This window comes from Chiloscyllium plagiosum, unplaced genomic scaffold (assembly GCF_037043375.1).
Source record: "Chiloscyllium plagiosum isolate Xiang-an unplaced genomic scaffold, Cpla_swu_hap1 HiC_scaffold_3, whole genome shotgun sequence".
Lineage (NCBI taxonomy): Eukaryota > Metazoa > Chordata > Chondrichthyes > Orectolobiformes > Hemiscylliidae > Chiloscyllium > Chiloscyllium plagiosum.
The window spans coordinates 85,815,506-85,831,871 of record NW_028270141.1 but is presented as its reverse complement, the minus strand read 5'-3'; the positions used below and the strand labels follow the sequence as shown (position 1 = coordinate 85,831,871).

At 41.8% G+C, this 16,366-nt stretch overlaps 1 protein-coding gene across 9 annotated transcripts in view; it reads left to right on the top strand.

Moving 5' to 3' along the window:
• LOC122545963 (trafficking protein particle complex subunit 3-like) overlaps positions 1 to 16,366 on the top strand; it is an 89,762-nt gene that overhangs the window by 29,265 nt on the left and 44,131 nt on the right. For 6 of the 9 annotated variants that reach the window (XM_087981231.1, XM_043684880.2, XM_087981211.1 and 3 more), the window contains exon 1: positions 856 to 988. The exons of 1 other annotated variant lie outside the window; for it this stretch is intronic. Coding sequence is in view for 2 of the 8 variants with exons in the window: in XM_043684885.2 (XP_043540820.1) it covers positions 947 to 988 (42 nt within the window). In the remaining 6 variants the exon portion in view is untranslated. Of the gene's footprint in view, positions 1 to 843; positions 989 to 16,366 lie in introns of those variants that run through there. 2 more of the 9 variants (XM_043684885.2, XM_043684862.2) reach the window with 1 other exon arrangement.

Below are 16,366 nucleotides of genomic sequence, written 5' to 3'. Positions count from 1 at the left end.
CAGGATGGGGTGCAAATATATGTTGTACTCCCTCCATAGCCAGAACATCCTTTTTAAAATAAGGAGGCCAAAACTGGACACAATTCTCCAGGAGTGCTCTCACCCAAGCCCTTTATAATTGTAGCAAGATATCCCTGCTCCTGTACTCAAATCCTCTTGCTGTGAGAATAAATATACACTCTGCATTTTTCACCACCTGCTGCGCCTAAATGCTTAATTTCAGCATCTGGTGTACAAGGAGACCCAAGTGTCATTGCACCTCTCTCTTTTCCAGTCTAGCACCGTTCAGATAATAATCTGTCTTCCTATTCTTGCTACCAAAGTGGATATCCTCATATTTATTCACATGATTATGCATCTGCCATGCATGAAGTTAGAAGTGTCATCAAGTATTGTAAATTGTTTGTAGACTAATGGTCTCTTTGTGCAGCTGCTAATAATTACTGGTTCAACTCTTAGCATTTTTCCAAAATGACGAATGAATTGTGAAGGTTCTCACACCAATTACATTTAGTAAAATACTATTGATAGCATGGTGAGGTTGGCCATCTTGAAATTTATCAGATCCCACATGGGAAATATCTTTTACACATAGATATTCAAGACATTTAGTCAATGACTATCTGATTTTGAAATTTTCTTCATTTATGATTTCTTCATTGACATGCTTTCATTCTTATTGACACCATCCCTTTCAAAACAATGTACAGACAATAGGTCCTTTTAACCTATAGGGGGTGATATTTAGTTGGCTTTCAAAGATTTTCATTGGCATTGCTTCTGGTACCAGCCTGGCTCGTTTTCTTCAGTGCATTGGTGCCTCTAAATAAGAAAACAGATCTGAAGGAGCAGCCTTTTCTAACAGATCACAGGAGGAGAGAACCACAAAAGATACTTTAAATCGACAACTGGGGAATGAATACAATGTGAAATATTTCAGTGAATTATGTCTCAGCAATCAAGTAGAAGACCAGAAAAGCAAAAAATAGTAAGAATTTTCTTCATTATGGAATGCAATATTTTCTACTATCATAACTGTTTAGTTCCAACTGCTTAGATCGGAGTCGCTTCAGTCACATCCTGGGAAGCAGCGTAGAAATATTTATTTATTTACAATAAGTTGAAGGTAACATAGATACCTGAAAAAAAGGTTATATCTCCATAAACCTGAATATAAATTAGATATTTTGATTAAAATGGAGAATGTTGAAAAGGAAATAATATCGATGTTGACATCAATCATCAAAATGCAATGCTTGGTTTTTTGAGCATGCTTTGTGTGACCTTTACTTTTCTACAACTTGTTTGCAATTTTAAAAAAAACTGTAAATAACAAGAGGAATGATGAGAGGAGATCTATTTTGTTCTGGAGCTAAGGAAGTAAATTCTTTTGTCACGATTCCATTAGCTAGTCAGTAAGTACCGGTGACTAAATGGGGTTCTATTGAGCCAGACGTAGAGTTGCTAATGTAAGTTGAAAATCAAATAAGGAACAATATACTTGTTGATATTAATAATTTGCTTTTAGTTCCCTTCATCATAGAATCCCTACAGTGTGGAAGCAGGCCATTCGGCCCATTGAGTCTACACCGACACTCTGAAGACCATCCCACCTAAATCCCTATAACCCTGCATTTCCCGTGGCTCACTCACCTAGCCTACATACACCGAGACACAAGAGGCAATTTAGATAACCAATCCAACTAACCCGTACATCTTTGGATTGTGAGAGGAAACCAGAACACCTAGAGGAAGCCCACGTAGTCAGGTGGAGAATGTACAAACTCCACAGAGACAGTCACCCAAGACTGGAATCAAACCCAGATCCCTGGTGCTGTGAGGCAGCAGTGCTAACCACTGTGCTACTGTGCCACTTTGTTTTCATGGAACCCTAAATTAGTGCTGGATCGATATAAAGAATATCATGCTGCTTTACCTGAAATAAAAGTGAGAACTTCCTTTGCAAATTGTTTCTCACTTGCTAAGCAAATGCAGATTAACAATGAAGGCTGATTAAGAATCAATAGTCACTGCAAGAGTGTTATTTTGTTTGGTCACATTATAAATAGAGATGACCAAAAGTTCCGTTTCAAGAAGTGTTTTATTATAGCCTGGAAGGTGACTAGCGCTGTATACTAGATACAATCAATGAGGATGTTAAAAACTGTCTGTTGCAAAGAGAAAATATAATTTTACATTCAGCAATGAATCATGATTTACTGTAGAAAATATATTTGCTACAGTTTACATATACATTGGCATAATTAATTTTTTTTAAGAAGTTTATAAAGGGAGTGCTGGGCCTATAGAAATTGAGTTTGGAGAATTAATAACAGAATAGGGAGATGGCAGATGAATTGAAGAGGTATTTTGGATCGGTCTTCTTTCTAGAAGATACAAGTAACAGTGCAGAAATAGCAATAACTCAGGAAAAGAAAGTAAGGAAGAACTCAAAAATTAACAATGACTAGAGAAGTGATGCTGAATAAATTGTTAGTGCTGTCGACTGACAGGACCCTGGATTTTGATAGACATCCCAGTGTTTTAAAAGAACTTCACGTGAGATAAGTGATGCAGTTCATAAACTCCATATATTTGGGAAGATTCCATGAAATTGGAAAATAGTGAACATAACTTTTTCAGTCAAAGACAATGAGAGACAGAAAGCAGGAAAGTACAGGCAGTTAGTTTAGCATCTGTCATAGGAAAACAGGGCACCGAGAAAAACTCAAAGTAATTAAAATGAGATAGGAGATGTGGGCAAAAAGAAGAAGCAAAGAATCAGCATCATCAAGAAGAGATGGTGCAAGGTGTCCCCCAGAGACAGTTAATAGCACCAAGAATCTATTAACATATCAGTGAATATAATTTAATCAAAGAAGTCAGCAATTAATTCAACCACATTGAGGATGACAGGTTGGGTGATGTATCACAGCTGCAGCAGTGGGATCTCCTGGATGCTATGTTGATCCAGTATAAATACATGTACTGTAAGTGCTTAAAGTTTAAATAGCTAAGGCTCAGAATTTATGAATTAGAGACTGAACTACAGACACTGTGATGCATCAAGGAGGAGGATAGTTATCTTGAGTCTTTGTAACAGAATTCAATCACACATCTTTATAATAGATCTACAGATCTGGTCAGTGCTCAGTGAAAGGAGATGGCTACTGTGATTGCTGGGAATTCAGGAATGTAGGATTATTGGCCTTTTCAATTGTTCTTTTAGCATGTTTAGATAAGAGCTGCGGGATGGATGTGCTAACTGACCATGTCAAAGCTGAGGAGGAAGCCATTCAAGTTGGGAAGAAAAGAATGAATATAGTGATATTAGGGAACAGTGTTATCAGAGGGATTGGCACTAATATCTGAAGAAAAGAGTGTGGGTCCTGAGGTCTGTGCTCCCTGCTTAGTACAGTTCCAGGTTTTAGGACATCCACTGTGGGCTGGAGAGAAGCTTAGAATGGTAGTAGAGAGTCCTGATGTCATGGTCCATTCAGTCACCAATGACATAGGCAGGACAAAGAAGAGATTCTGCGCAGTTGTATGAAAGGTTATTCATGAGCTGCTTCTCCCATATCAAAGTAGAAATTAACAGAAGATAAAACAAAAGCACTTCTTTCTCTTCTTCTAAATCTCTTAATCATCAAACTCCAGCAGTCCAATGTGAGTCACACTCAAGTGCTAAATCACACCAACTTGGCCAGTTCTTAATTGACCTAATAAAAGGTCAGTTTCCAGACGAGCTATTTTGTTGATTAACTAAGCCCAACTGCTCTTCCAGTAGAGGCCTAATTAAAACCCGGCTTAAGGCTGTAAACATCAGAATTTAAATTGTAGATTTTAGTTACATGCAATCTAAATTACAAACAACATTAGATTATTACAAAAAGAAGATTTCTCATGCACTAACTGATAGCATTCAGTCATAAGTCAAACTAGTTTTATTCATATGTTCTTAACAGAAAAGGCCGAACTGACTCATTTACAGAAGGACAGGTTTAATTGAAAGTGTCACATAAAAGATTATTACAGAATTCAAAAATCCCAAATTTGGGGCATTTACATGGGTAGTAGATTGGCTGGATAACAAGCAGCATGAAGTAGGTATAATGGTCCTTTTACGAGTTGGCAAGATGTAATGAGTGGTGTTTAAAGGATCAATGATGAGATCTCAACTATGTACAAATTAAATAAATGACTTAGCTAGTATGGTTGCCAAATTTTCTGATGACTCAAGTATAGGAAGGAAAGAATGTTCTGAAGAACTAATGGACATAAGGAGGCTACAAAAGGTTAAATGAGTAGGCAAAGATGTGCCAAATGGAGCATTAAGTTGGAAAATGTGAGATTGTCCATTTTGGCAGGAAGAACAAAAACAAAGTAAACTATCTTAATGTTGAGAAATTACTGGACTCTGAGTTGCAGAAAAATCTACAAGTCGCAGTATATGAATCATAGAGATCAGTGTGCAGGTACAGTGATTATCTAATAGAAGGAATAGAATGTTATTGTTTATTTTGTGGAGAATTGAATAGAAAAGTAGTGAAGACTTATATAGCACATTGATGAGACTATATCTGGTATACTATGTACAATGTTGGCCTCTTTATTTAAGGAAGGATATTAACCTACTGAAAGGATTTCAAAGAATATTTAATAGACTATTACCACAGATGGATGTCTGGTCTTATGATGAAAGGTTAAACGTGCTATGTTTTTTGTCTGCTGAGTTTAGGACAGTAGGAAGGTGACTTGATTGAAGCACAAGTGCCTGAGAGGTTTTGACACATTTTAAAATTCAGGCAGACGCTATGGAGTCACTACCAAAGTCAGGATTTGTTTCCCATCCATAATTGCTCACAAACTGATCAGATTATTCAGTCATTTCAGAGGACAGTTCATAAGAGTCAACTATTTTGCTATTAGACCAGGTAAGAATGCCAGATTTCCTTCCCTAATGAACATTAATGGTTCAGGTTAGGATTTTGCAACTATCAACAGAGGATACGCAGTCATCATCAGATGAGCTTTTAATTCTAGATTTTATTGGATTCACATTTCCCTATTTGCCATAGTGAGATTTGAACCCATGACCTGAGAACATGAGAGTGGTTCTCTGAAATATTTATCTGGTGACATAGAACAATTCAGTGCAGAACAGGCCCTTCGGCCCTCATTGTTGCACTGACCTGTGAACTAATCTAAGCCCATCCCCCTACACTATCCCATCATCATCCATATGCTTATTCAAGGACAGTTTAAATGCCCCTAACGTAGCTGAATTAACTACATTGGCAGGCAAAGCAGTCCACGCCCTTACCACTCTCTGAGTAAAGAACCTGCCTCTGACATCTGTCTTAAACCTATCATCCCTCAATTTGCAGCTATACTTCCTCGAACAAGCCGACATCAACATCCTAAGAAAAAGATTCTCACTGTCTACCCTATCTAATCCTTTGATCATCTGCATGTCTCTACTAAATCCCCTCTTAGCCTTCTCCTTTCCAATGAGAACAGACCCAAGTCCCTCAGCCTTTCCTCATAAGACCTTTCCTCCAGACCAGGCGGTATCCTGTTAAATCTCCTCTGCAAATTTTCCAATGCGTCCACATTCTTCCTGTAATGGGGCAACCAAAACTGTACACGATATTCCAAGTGAGACCGCAATAGCGTTTTGTACAGTTGGAGCATGACATCACAGCTCCGGAACTCAATCCCTCTACCAATAAAACCTAACACTCGGTATGCTTTCTTAATAGCACTATCAACCTTGGTGGCCACTTTCAGGGATCTATGTACATGGACACCAAGATCCCTCTGCACATCCACACTACCAAGAATCTTTCCATTGACTCAGTATTCTGCATTCCTGTTATTCTTCCCAAAGTGAATCACCTCACATTTATCTGCATTGAACTCCATTTGCCATCTCTCAGCCCAATTCTGCAGTTTATCCTAGTGCTCCTGCAATCTCCAACATTCTTCCACACTGTCCACCATTCCACCGACTTTAGTGTCGTCTGCAAACTTACTAACCCATCTACCTATGTTTATGTTCAAGTCATTTATTAAAATGACAAACGGTAGTGGTCCCAAAACAGATCTTTGTGGCACACCACTAGTAACTAGACTCCAGGCTGAATATTTTCCATCAACCACCACTCGCTGCCTTCTTACAGAAAGCCAAGTTTCTAATCCAAACTGCTAAATCACCCTCAATCCCATGCCTCTGAATTTTCTCCAAAAGACTACCATGTGGAACCATATCAAAGGCTCTACTGAAGTCCATGTACACCACGTCAACTGCCATACCCTCAACATGCTTGGTCATCTTTTCAAAAAGCTCAATGAGGTTTGTGTGACATGACTTGTCCTTGACGAAACCAATCAGGCTGACTATCTCCAATTAAATTCTTGCTTGCTAGATGGTTATAAATCCTATCTCTTATAATCCTTTCCAAAACTTTTCCTACAACAGACGTAAGGCTCACTGGTCTATAATTAGCTGGTTCATCTCTACTGCCCTTCTTAAATAAGGTCACAATATTTGCAATCCTCCAGTCCTCTGGTTCTAAACCAGTAGACAATGATGACTCAAAAGATCAAGGCAAAAGGCTCTGCTATGTCCTCCCTCACTTCCCAGAGAATCCTCGGATAATTCCCATCCAGCTCAGGGGATTTATCTACTTTCACACCTTCTGGGATTTATAACACCTCCTCCTTTCTAACCTCAATCCTTTCTAGTCTAATAGCCTGTATCTCAGTCTTCTCCTCTACAAATCCTCTACAATATTCTCTTTCTCCTGAGTGAAAACAGATGAGAAATATTCATTTAACAACTCTCCGATCTCCACAGGTTCCACACTTAATTTCCCACTTCTGCTTTTGACTGGCCCTATTCCTACCCTAGTTATCCTTTTATTCCTCACATACCTATTGAAAGCTTTACGGTTCTCCTTTATTCTACCTGCTAAAGACTGCTCATGTCTCCTCCTTGCTCTTAACTCTCTTTTTAGATCTTTCCTATTTAATCTCCATCTCCTCATCTGAACCATCTCGTCTCAACGTCACATAAGCTTCCCCCTTCTGCTTAACAAGAGATACAATTGTTTTAGTAAACCACAGCTCCCTTACCTTATCACTTCCTCCCTGCCTGACAGGGACATACCTATCAAGGACATGCAATATCTGTTCCTTAAACCAACTCCACATTTCAATTTTCCCCATCCCCTGCATTTTGCTAACCCATTCTATGCCTTAAGTCTTGCCTAATCGCATTATAATTGCCCTTGCCCCATCGATAACTCTTGTCCTGTGGCACTTACCTATCCTTTCCATCGCTGATCTAAACATAACTGAATTATGATCACTGTCTCCAAAGTGCTCACTTATCACTAAATAAAACACCTGGCCTGGTTCATTTCCAAGTACCAGATCCAGTGTGGTCTACCTTCATGTCAACATACTGTGTCAGGAAACCCTCCTGCACACCTTGGACAAAAACTGATCCATCCAATGTATGAGAGTTACAGCATTTCCAGTCAATGTTGGGGAAGTTAAAGGCCCCAGTAATGACCACCTTGTTCCTTTCACTCCTACCCAGAATCATTTTGCCAATATTCTCCTCCATATCCCTGGAACTTTTCGAAGGCCTATAAAAAACTCTCGAGATTCGGCAAGATGGCGGTGATTCTGTAGAACTGCTGTGGACAGCTCTGCCTAACAACTAAGGCATATTGGTGTTTTATTGCCAACCCTGGCCAACATATGTGGTAGAATTATTAATTTAAAATCTTACAAAACACATATTTGTTAATATTTTGGAGTGGGAAGGATGCCAAAGGGAAAAGGAGCGAGCAAACAGCAGCAGGGAGGACACTCCCCTGCAGCACCTACCACACCAGAGACAGCAGCAGCAGCAGCCTCTCCTGAACCCCCCGGGGACCTGACAGACTCACAGGAATTGGCTGCGGTGATGGAGAGACTTACCTTGAAAGTTGGGGCTGCGAGTGAGGAGATCCGTGTGAAGATTCGTGCCCAGGTCCAACTTATTGCATCCATGCTGCAGAAGCATGAGCAGGAGATCCAGGGCTTCAGGAAGTGGCTGGAGGAGGTGGAGGGTCAAACTAAGGCCTCGGAAGCTGCGATGGAGTCCTCATTCAGTTGGATCCAGGTGCTGGAGCAAGAGGTGTGGGCCTTGTGAGACCATATTGACGACCTCAAAAATCGAGGTCGGCGGATAAATCTCTGAATTGTCGGGCTCCCTGAAGGTGAGGAAGGTGAGCGGACAGTCAGCTTCTTTGAAAGCTGGCTGCCGAAGTGTTTTGGGCCTTCACATTGAGTCCAGCAGGCTGCAGATTGAAAGGGCTTATTGGGTTACAGTGCACAAGTCAGGACCAGTGTAGAACCCCCGCTTGGTCCTAGTGCAGTTCCACTCATATAAGGACAAGCAAAAAGTCATAGAAGCTTCCAGATCCCTGGGAAAAGATCTGCAGGCACTGCTGTTCAAGGGGTCACAAATCATGTTTTTCCAGGATTTCTCTGCAACTGCAATTCGAAAGAGGAAGTCCTTCGATGAAGTTAAAAAGAGGCTGAGGAACCTGGGCATTCACAACTCCATGAGATACCTCACAGTGCTCCATTTCAGCCACGAGGACTCAGTTTATACATTTGACTCAGCGGATAAAGCTAAAAACTTTGTGGACACTTTAAAATAGATGGATTGGCCTGAAGAATGTGGTTAATGTTTGTTCTCTTTTCTATCTTTACCCATGTTTTCTCTTCTTTTTTTTATTCCTTTCTTTCTCCCTAATAATTTCCTTTTTGGAAAGGGGGAAAAAGACCTTGGAATAAGTTGTTCCTTTTTTTTAATAACTGGATTTCTGATGGGAAATTTTGTGGATGTCAATTGTTGTCTCTCCCCCTTGTTTTTTTGTTTGTTCTGCTTCTCTTTTAGTCACAAGTAGGGGTGAGATGAAGCCAGGGATGGGTGGAATGCTCATCCTGACTTTGTCTTTTGATTTAAGGATCATCTCCTTGTTTTTTTTTCTGGCCTAAGGCTGGGGCACAGTCCGGGTTTGAAGGAGCTGTGAAAGAGGGGATGGGTAGAGTGAGTGCCCCCAATGGGCAGGGGGAAGAGTCTTCCATTCAAGGTTTTATAGTTGGTTTTCTTTTTAGTTTTTTGGTAGTAATAGTTGTTTATAGTTATGATAGAGTAGTTCTTGTATATATAGATTTTGATTCTGTGAGTCTTTATTTACTTATGCTCAGCACTTTGTAAGCTAGGTTGTCCCTCCCGAGGGGTTCAAGGTGTCTGAAAGGGGATATGGCTAAGTGTCTTAATAAATGGTGCACTGGAACATTAAGGGAAGTCATTCGCTTGTTAAAAGGAAAAAAGTGCTTTCTAGCCTTAAGAGGGAAAGGGTTGATTTGGTTTGTTGCAGGAAACCCATCTTGATGATGGGGAACACCTGAAATTACAACAGGGGGTTATGACCGGGTATTCTTTCCATCATTTACTACTAAAAGTAGGGGAGTGACGGTACTTATCCAGAAAAAACTTCCATTCACATTATTAGAGCAGGTGAAAAATGAGAAGGGACGGTTTATGATACTTAAAGCCCTGATACATGGAGAGGAATACGGCATTTTAAACGTCTACTGTCCTCCGGCATATCCCCTTAAATTTGTGATTAGTGCTTTCTCTAAGTTGAGTGCTTTTGGAACACGGCACATTATTATAGGGGGGATTTTAATTGTCTTTTGGATCCGACAGTGGACAGGATGCCTTGTGGGCCCCCAACTATTTCTTCACAGGCCAAGCAGGGGGCTGACTTATGCAAGGAATTGGGGCTGGTGGATATTTGGAGATGTCTTCACCCTACCGGCAGGTACTTTACCTTTTTTTTCAAACCCACATAAATGTCACATGAGGATTGACCTCTTTCTGGCTCCCTCAGTGTTTCTGGATTCAATTATGAGTTATAAAATTGTGAATATAGCTATCTCTAATCACGCGGCAGTGTATTTGGAGGTTAAGGCCAAGAGTGAAGGGCTAGGTTTGCGGCACTGGCATTTGGACCCTTTTTTCCTTAAGGATTCCAAATTTGTGGAATACTTTTTGAAGGAATTTGAGGAATTCTTGACTATCAACTCAGGCACAGCTAATAGTCTGTCTCTGCTATGGGAGACTGCTAGGGGATTAGCTATTTCCTATTCGGCTAGCTGGTAATGACAGAAGGAGGAACAGCAGCGTCTACTTGAGGTGCAGTTGAAAGCCGTGGAGGCAGCACATTTTGCGTGGCCTTCGGTGACTCAGGTACAATGGATCATGGCCCTCCAGGCTGCCTTGAATTCAATTCTGACACAAAACACAAAGAAAGAACTTGCTTTTGCTATACAAAGGCTGTTTGAATATGGGGATAGGTCAGGGAAATATATAGTGTAACTGACTTGGAAAAAGCATGCTCCCAATCCACTACTGCAATCATAGACAGCGCTGGGGTTCTTACGTATGATGCTAAAAAGGTTAATGAGGCTTTTCAGAGCTTTTACTCTGAATTGTATTCGTCTGAAGGTTGCGAAGACAGGAGGGCTAAAATGGAGACCTTTTTTAAGAAATCCAAGATGGAGGATGAGAAAAATTTCTGGCTGTAAGAGCTGCTCCTTTTTTTGAAGTATTTTAGGTGCTGGTGGTGAATTCCTCGAATTCCAGGAGCAGCAATTACTGTTTTATATGCTGTTGCATTGTTTTGGAAATGAGACAACAAGAATCCAGAGAAAGTATATTCCTGTCAGGGTGAAGGGGAAGGCTGGTAGGTATAGGGAATGCTGGATGATGAAAGAAATTGAGGGTTTGGTTAAGAAAAAGAAGGAAGCATATGTCAGGTATAGACAGGATAGATTGAGTGAATCCTTAGAAGAGTATAAAGGAAGTAGGGGTATACTTAAGAAGGAAATCAGGAGGGCAAAAAGGGGACATGAGATTGCTTTAGCAAATAGAATTAAGGAGAATCCAAAGGGTTTTTACAAATATATTAAGGACAAAAGGGTAACTATGGAGAGAATAGGGCCCCTCAAAGATCAGCAAGGCGGCCTTTGTGTGGAGCCACAGAAAATGGGGGAGATACTAAATGAATATTTTGCATCAGTATTTACTATGGAAAAGGATATGGAAGATATAGACTGTAGGGAAATAGGTGGTGACATCTTGCAAAATGTCCAGATTACAGAGGAGGAAGTGTTGGATGTCTTGAAATGGTTAAAGGTGGATAAATCCCCAAGACCTGATCAGGTGTACCCGAGAACTCTGAGGGAAGCTAGAGAAGTGATTGCTGGGCCTCTTGCTGAGATATTTGTATCATCGATAGTCACAGGTGAGGTGCCGGAAGACTGGAGGTTGGCAAACGTGGTGCCACTGTTTAAGATAGGTGGTAAGGCCAAGCCAAGGAACTATAGACCGGTGAGCCTGACCTCGATGGTGGGCAGGTTGTTGGAGGGAATCCTGAGGGACAGGATGCACGTGTATTTGGAAAGGCAAGGACTGATTCGGGATAGTCAACATGGTTTTGTGCATGGGAAATCATGTCTCACAAACTTGATTGAGTTTTTTGAAGAAATAACAAAGAAGATTGATGAGAGCACAGTAGTAGATGTGATCTATATGGACTTCAGTAAGGCGTTTGATTAGCAAGGTTAGATCTCATGGAATACAGAGAGAACAAGCCATTTGGATACAGAACTGGCTCAAAGGTAAAAGACAGAGGGTGGTGGTGGAGGGTTGTTTTTCAGGCTGGAGGGCTGTGACCAGTGCAGTGCCACAAGGATCGTTGCTGGGCCCTCTACTTTTTGTCATTTACATGAATGATTTGGATGTGAGCATAAGAGGTACAGTTAGTAAGTTTACAGATGACACCAAAATTGGAGGTGTAGTGGACAGCGAAGAGGGTTACCTCAGATTACAACAGGATCTGGACCAGATGGGCTAATGGGCTGAGAAGTGGCAGATGGAGTTTAATTCAGATAAATGCAAGGTGCTGCATTTTGGGAAAGCAAATCTTAGCAGGACTTATACACTTAATGGTAAGGTCCTAGGGAGTGTTGCTGAACAAAGAGACCTGGGTGTGCAGGTTCATAGCTCCTTGAAAGTGGAGTCACAGGTAGATAGGATAGTGAAGAAGGTGTTTGGTATGCTTTCTTTTATTAGTCAGAGTATTGAATACAGGAGTTGGGAGGTCATGTTGCGGCTGTACAGGACATTGGTTAGGCCACTGTTGGAATATTGTGTGCAATTCTGGTCTCCTTCCTATCGGAAAGATGTTGTGAAACTTGAAAGAGTTCAGAAAAAAATTACAAGGATGCTGCCAGGGTTGGAGGAGGATCTGAGCTACAGGGAGAGGCTGAACAGGCTGGGGCTGTTTTCCCTGGAGTGTCGGAGGCTGAGGGGTGACCATATAGAGGTTTACAAAATTATGAGGGGCATGGATAGAATAAATAGGCAAAGTCTTTTCCCTGGGATCGGGGAGCTAGAGGGCATAGGTTTAGGGTGAGAGGGGAAAGATATAAAAGAGACCTAAGGGGCAACGTTTTCATGCAGAGGGTGGTACGTGTATGGAATGAGCTGCCAGAGGATGTGGTGGTGGCTGGTACAATTGCAACATTTAAGAGGCATTTGGATGGGTATATGAATAGGAAGGGTTTGGAGGGATATAGGGTGCTGGCATGTGGGACTAGATTGCATTGGGATATCTGGTCGGCATGGACAGGTTGGACCGAGGGGTCTGTTGCCATGCTGTACATCTCTATGACTCTATAACCTGGACCTCCCAGGGGTAACCTTGGAACAGGCCACTCTCCTTAATGCCCCCTTGACAGTTCAGAAAATACAGGAGGCAGCGAGGCAACTTCAGAGTGGGAAAGTGCCTGGCCCTGATTGTCCCCCGGGTGAGTTTTATAAGGAGTTTATAGGGATTCTGTCAGGGCCGATGTTGGAGATGTACAATCACTCTTATATGCGTGAATGCCTACCACCATCTTTGAGAGAAGCTAATATTTCCTTAATTCTCAAGAAAGGGAAGGTTCCTGAGGATTGTGCATCATACAGGCCCATTTCTCCAACAAATTCAGATTTCAAGATTCTGTCGAAGATCCTGGCACTGAGATTGGAAAGGGTGTTGCCCCGTTTTATTAAAGGGGACCAGACAGGCTTTATAAGGGGTCGTAGGTCCTCTAATAATATTAAAAGGTTGCTGATTATGGTCCAAGTTTGTCAGCAACGATCGATTCAGGGGTTGGTGATTTCCTTAGGTGCAGAGAAAGCATTTGACCAGGTGGAATGGCTTTATCTTTTTTATATCTTCGAACAGTTTGGGTTGGGTGGAGTCTTTGCTGAGTGGGTGGAGGTTTTATATCGCCACCCTCTGGCCGCGGTCATCACCAACGGGGTGAAGTCTGGGAATTTTACACTTGGTAAGGGTAGTCGGCAAGGCTTCCCCCTCTCACCGTTGTTGTTTACGTTGGTGATAGAGCCGCTGGCAGAGGCTATTCATCAGAACGTCCACATAACCGCTCCGGAAGTGGGATCGAGGGCACACAAGATTACATTGTATGCGGATGATGTCCTTCTGTTTTTATCGAACCCGATGACCTCCGTACCCCATTTGATACAATGTATCAATTCATTTGGGGCTATTTCAGGATATAAGATTAACTTTGCAAAATTGGAGGCTATGCCTTTGGGGAACCTTAAGGATGTGCCAGAAGTTGAAGGTGGCTCTAAGTTCCCTTTTAAGTGGTCACGCTCAGGGTTCCGATACCTAGGCATTTTTATTACCCCCAAGTTTGATCTGTTATTTCGGACTAATTTTGCTCACTTGCTCAACAATATTAGGCGAGATCTCCAGAGATGGGAGGCTCTTCCAATTTCATGGCTGGGCCGAATATCTCCCATTAAGATGAATATTCTTCCTCATTTGCTTTATCCCATGCGTATGCTCCCTATAATGTTTCCCAGGTCAACACTGAGGAAGCTTTGGGGTGATTTGGTTTCTTTATCTGGCTTCGTGGGCTGTCCCTCATCAAACTTACTAAATTGCAGTTGCCTCAAGGATGGGGAGGAGTTGATTTCCCAGACATCAGGAGGTATCAATTGAGCTCCTTGTTGTCCTTTGTCTGTAATTGGGCAGGTTACGATCCAAACTCAATATGGCTGGATATTGAGACCTCCCAAGCAAAGTGCCCTCTTATTAACCTGTTGTTCATGGATAAGATGAGGACAGTTATGGACCACTGCCGGAACTCCATTGTCATTAGTACAGACAAGGCATGGAGGGTGATGCGTCAGAGTGAGGGTTGTTTATCCAAGACTTCACCACTTACACCTATAGTTGGCATGCCAGGGTTCTGACCAGGGATGATGGACTCAGGGTTCAAAGTATAGGCAGCGAGAGGAGTTTCTAGTTTGGGAGACTTGTTTGAGGGGGAGGTTATGATGTCTTTTGAGCAACTGAGCTGCAAATACAGATTACCCAGCAGAGATCCTTTCCGTTTTTTTCAGGTTAGGGGTTTCATCCAGAAGAAGACTACGCTTCTCACTAAGCCCTATAAGCCTGATACAGGGAGGTTGTTGCTACATTCCACAAGCACCCTTTCACCTGCTGTCACCTGCTGGGTGGCAGGGCCTGGCAGGATATTAACCGGTTATGTGAGGTCTGGGAGCAAGAGCTAGGAGTGGAGATCACTTCTGAAACATGGGAGAACATATCGGCGAATACTTGAAAGATCTCAGTCTGTAACAGAACATGCGTTACGCAGTTAAAAGTCCTGCTCAGGGCTCATCTAGCACTAGACCGTCTGGCAAAGTTTAAAAAAGGGGCATCTTCAGTGTGCCCCAAATGTAAAATAAGTGTAGGTACTCTTACCCATTACTTCTGGACATGCCACAGGCCCCGTGTTTATTGGAGCGCTGTGGCGGGAGAGATAGGGAGGGTATTGAGGACTGAAGTCAAAGTAGACCCGATATCTCTTCTCTTAGGTCTACCGAATTTACCATCTTTAGACAGGCATGGGAAGAAACTATTTAATATTCTTGCATACTGTGCACAGAAGAATATTCTGATGAACTGGGTGTCTGAGAACCCACCAGGATTGCTGGGATGGCAGAAATTAATTATGGAGCACATTCCCTTGGACTTTTATTACAAACATGGTGCACCACACAACAGACAGTTTTTATAAGACATGGCAGCTCTACTTGAGTTATTTGGATATAGATTTGTCAGTTATCTTAACTAGGGCATTTGTTTATCCAAGATGGTTAGATTTGTCAAGCCCTGGGCTCTGGAGAGAGTCTCCTGAGTTAATACGAGTATATATACAATGCTCCCGTTCCTTTGTTTGGAGGTCTTGCACCGAACATAGCTGTTCTGTATTTTGTGGTTTTGTTTTGCTTTTCTTTCTTTTTTTGGTGTTGCTTTGCACAGTGTTAGGGTTTGTTTTGTATTATAGGGTAGGTTAATTGTTCGGAGACAGGAGTTGTATTGGAATTTGTGTTTTTTTCTTTTTATTATACTGATATTTGTTATTGATTGTATTTTTCAATTATTTTATATGTTTTTCAAGTTAAAAAAAAATTGCTAATAAATATATTTACAAAAAAAACTCTCAGCGGCGTGACCTCCCCTCTCTTGTTTCTAACCTCAGCCCATACTAGCTCAGTAGAAAAGTCCTCTTCAAAAGTTCTTTCATCCATCGTTATACTGTCCTTGATTAAAAAGCCATAACTCCCCCCTTTTACCACCTTCCCTGATCTTAATGAAAGGTCTCAACCCTGGAACCTGCAACATCCATTCCTGATCCTGCTCTATCCATGTCTCCGAAATGGCCACAACATCAAAGCCCCAGGTACTTATCCAAGCTGCAAGCTCACCTACTTTATTTCGGATACTGCTGGTGTTGAAGGGGACACACTTCAAACAAGTTTGCTCTCTGCCAGCACACTCATGTGACCATGAAATCTTATCCATGCCCTCCCTACTTACATCCTCCTGCGCACTGGAACAACACCACAGGTTCCCATCCCCCTGCTGAGCTAGTTTAAACCCACCCGAATAGCACTAGCAAATGTCCCGCCCAGGATATTGGTATCACTCTTGTTCAAGTGAAGACCGTCCTGTTCGTAGAGGCCCCACCTTCCCCAGAATGAGCCCCAATTATCCATGTACCTGAAACCCTCCCTCCTGCACAATCTCTGCTGCCCCATGTACCTCTGATATCTTTCCCTGTTCCTCATCTCACTATCACATGGCACAGGTAACAAACCAGAGATAACAACTCTCTTTGTTCTAGCTCTCAGCTTCCACCCTAG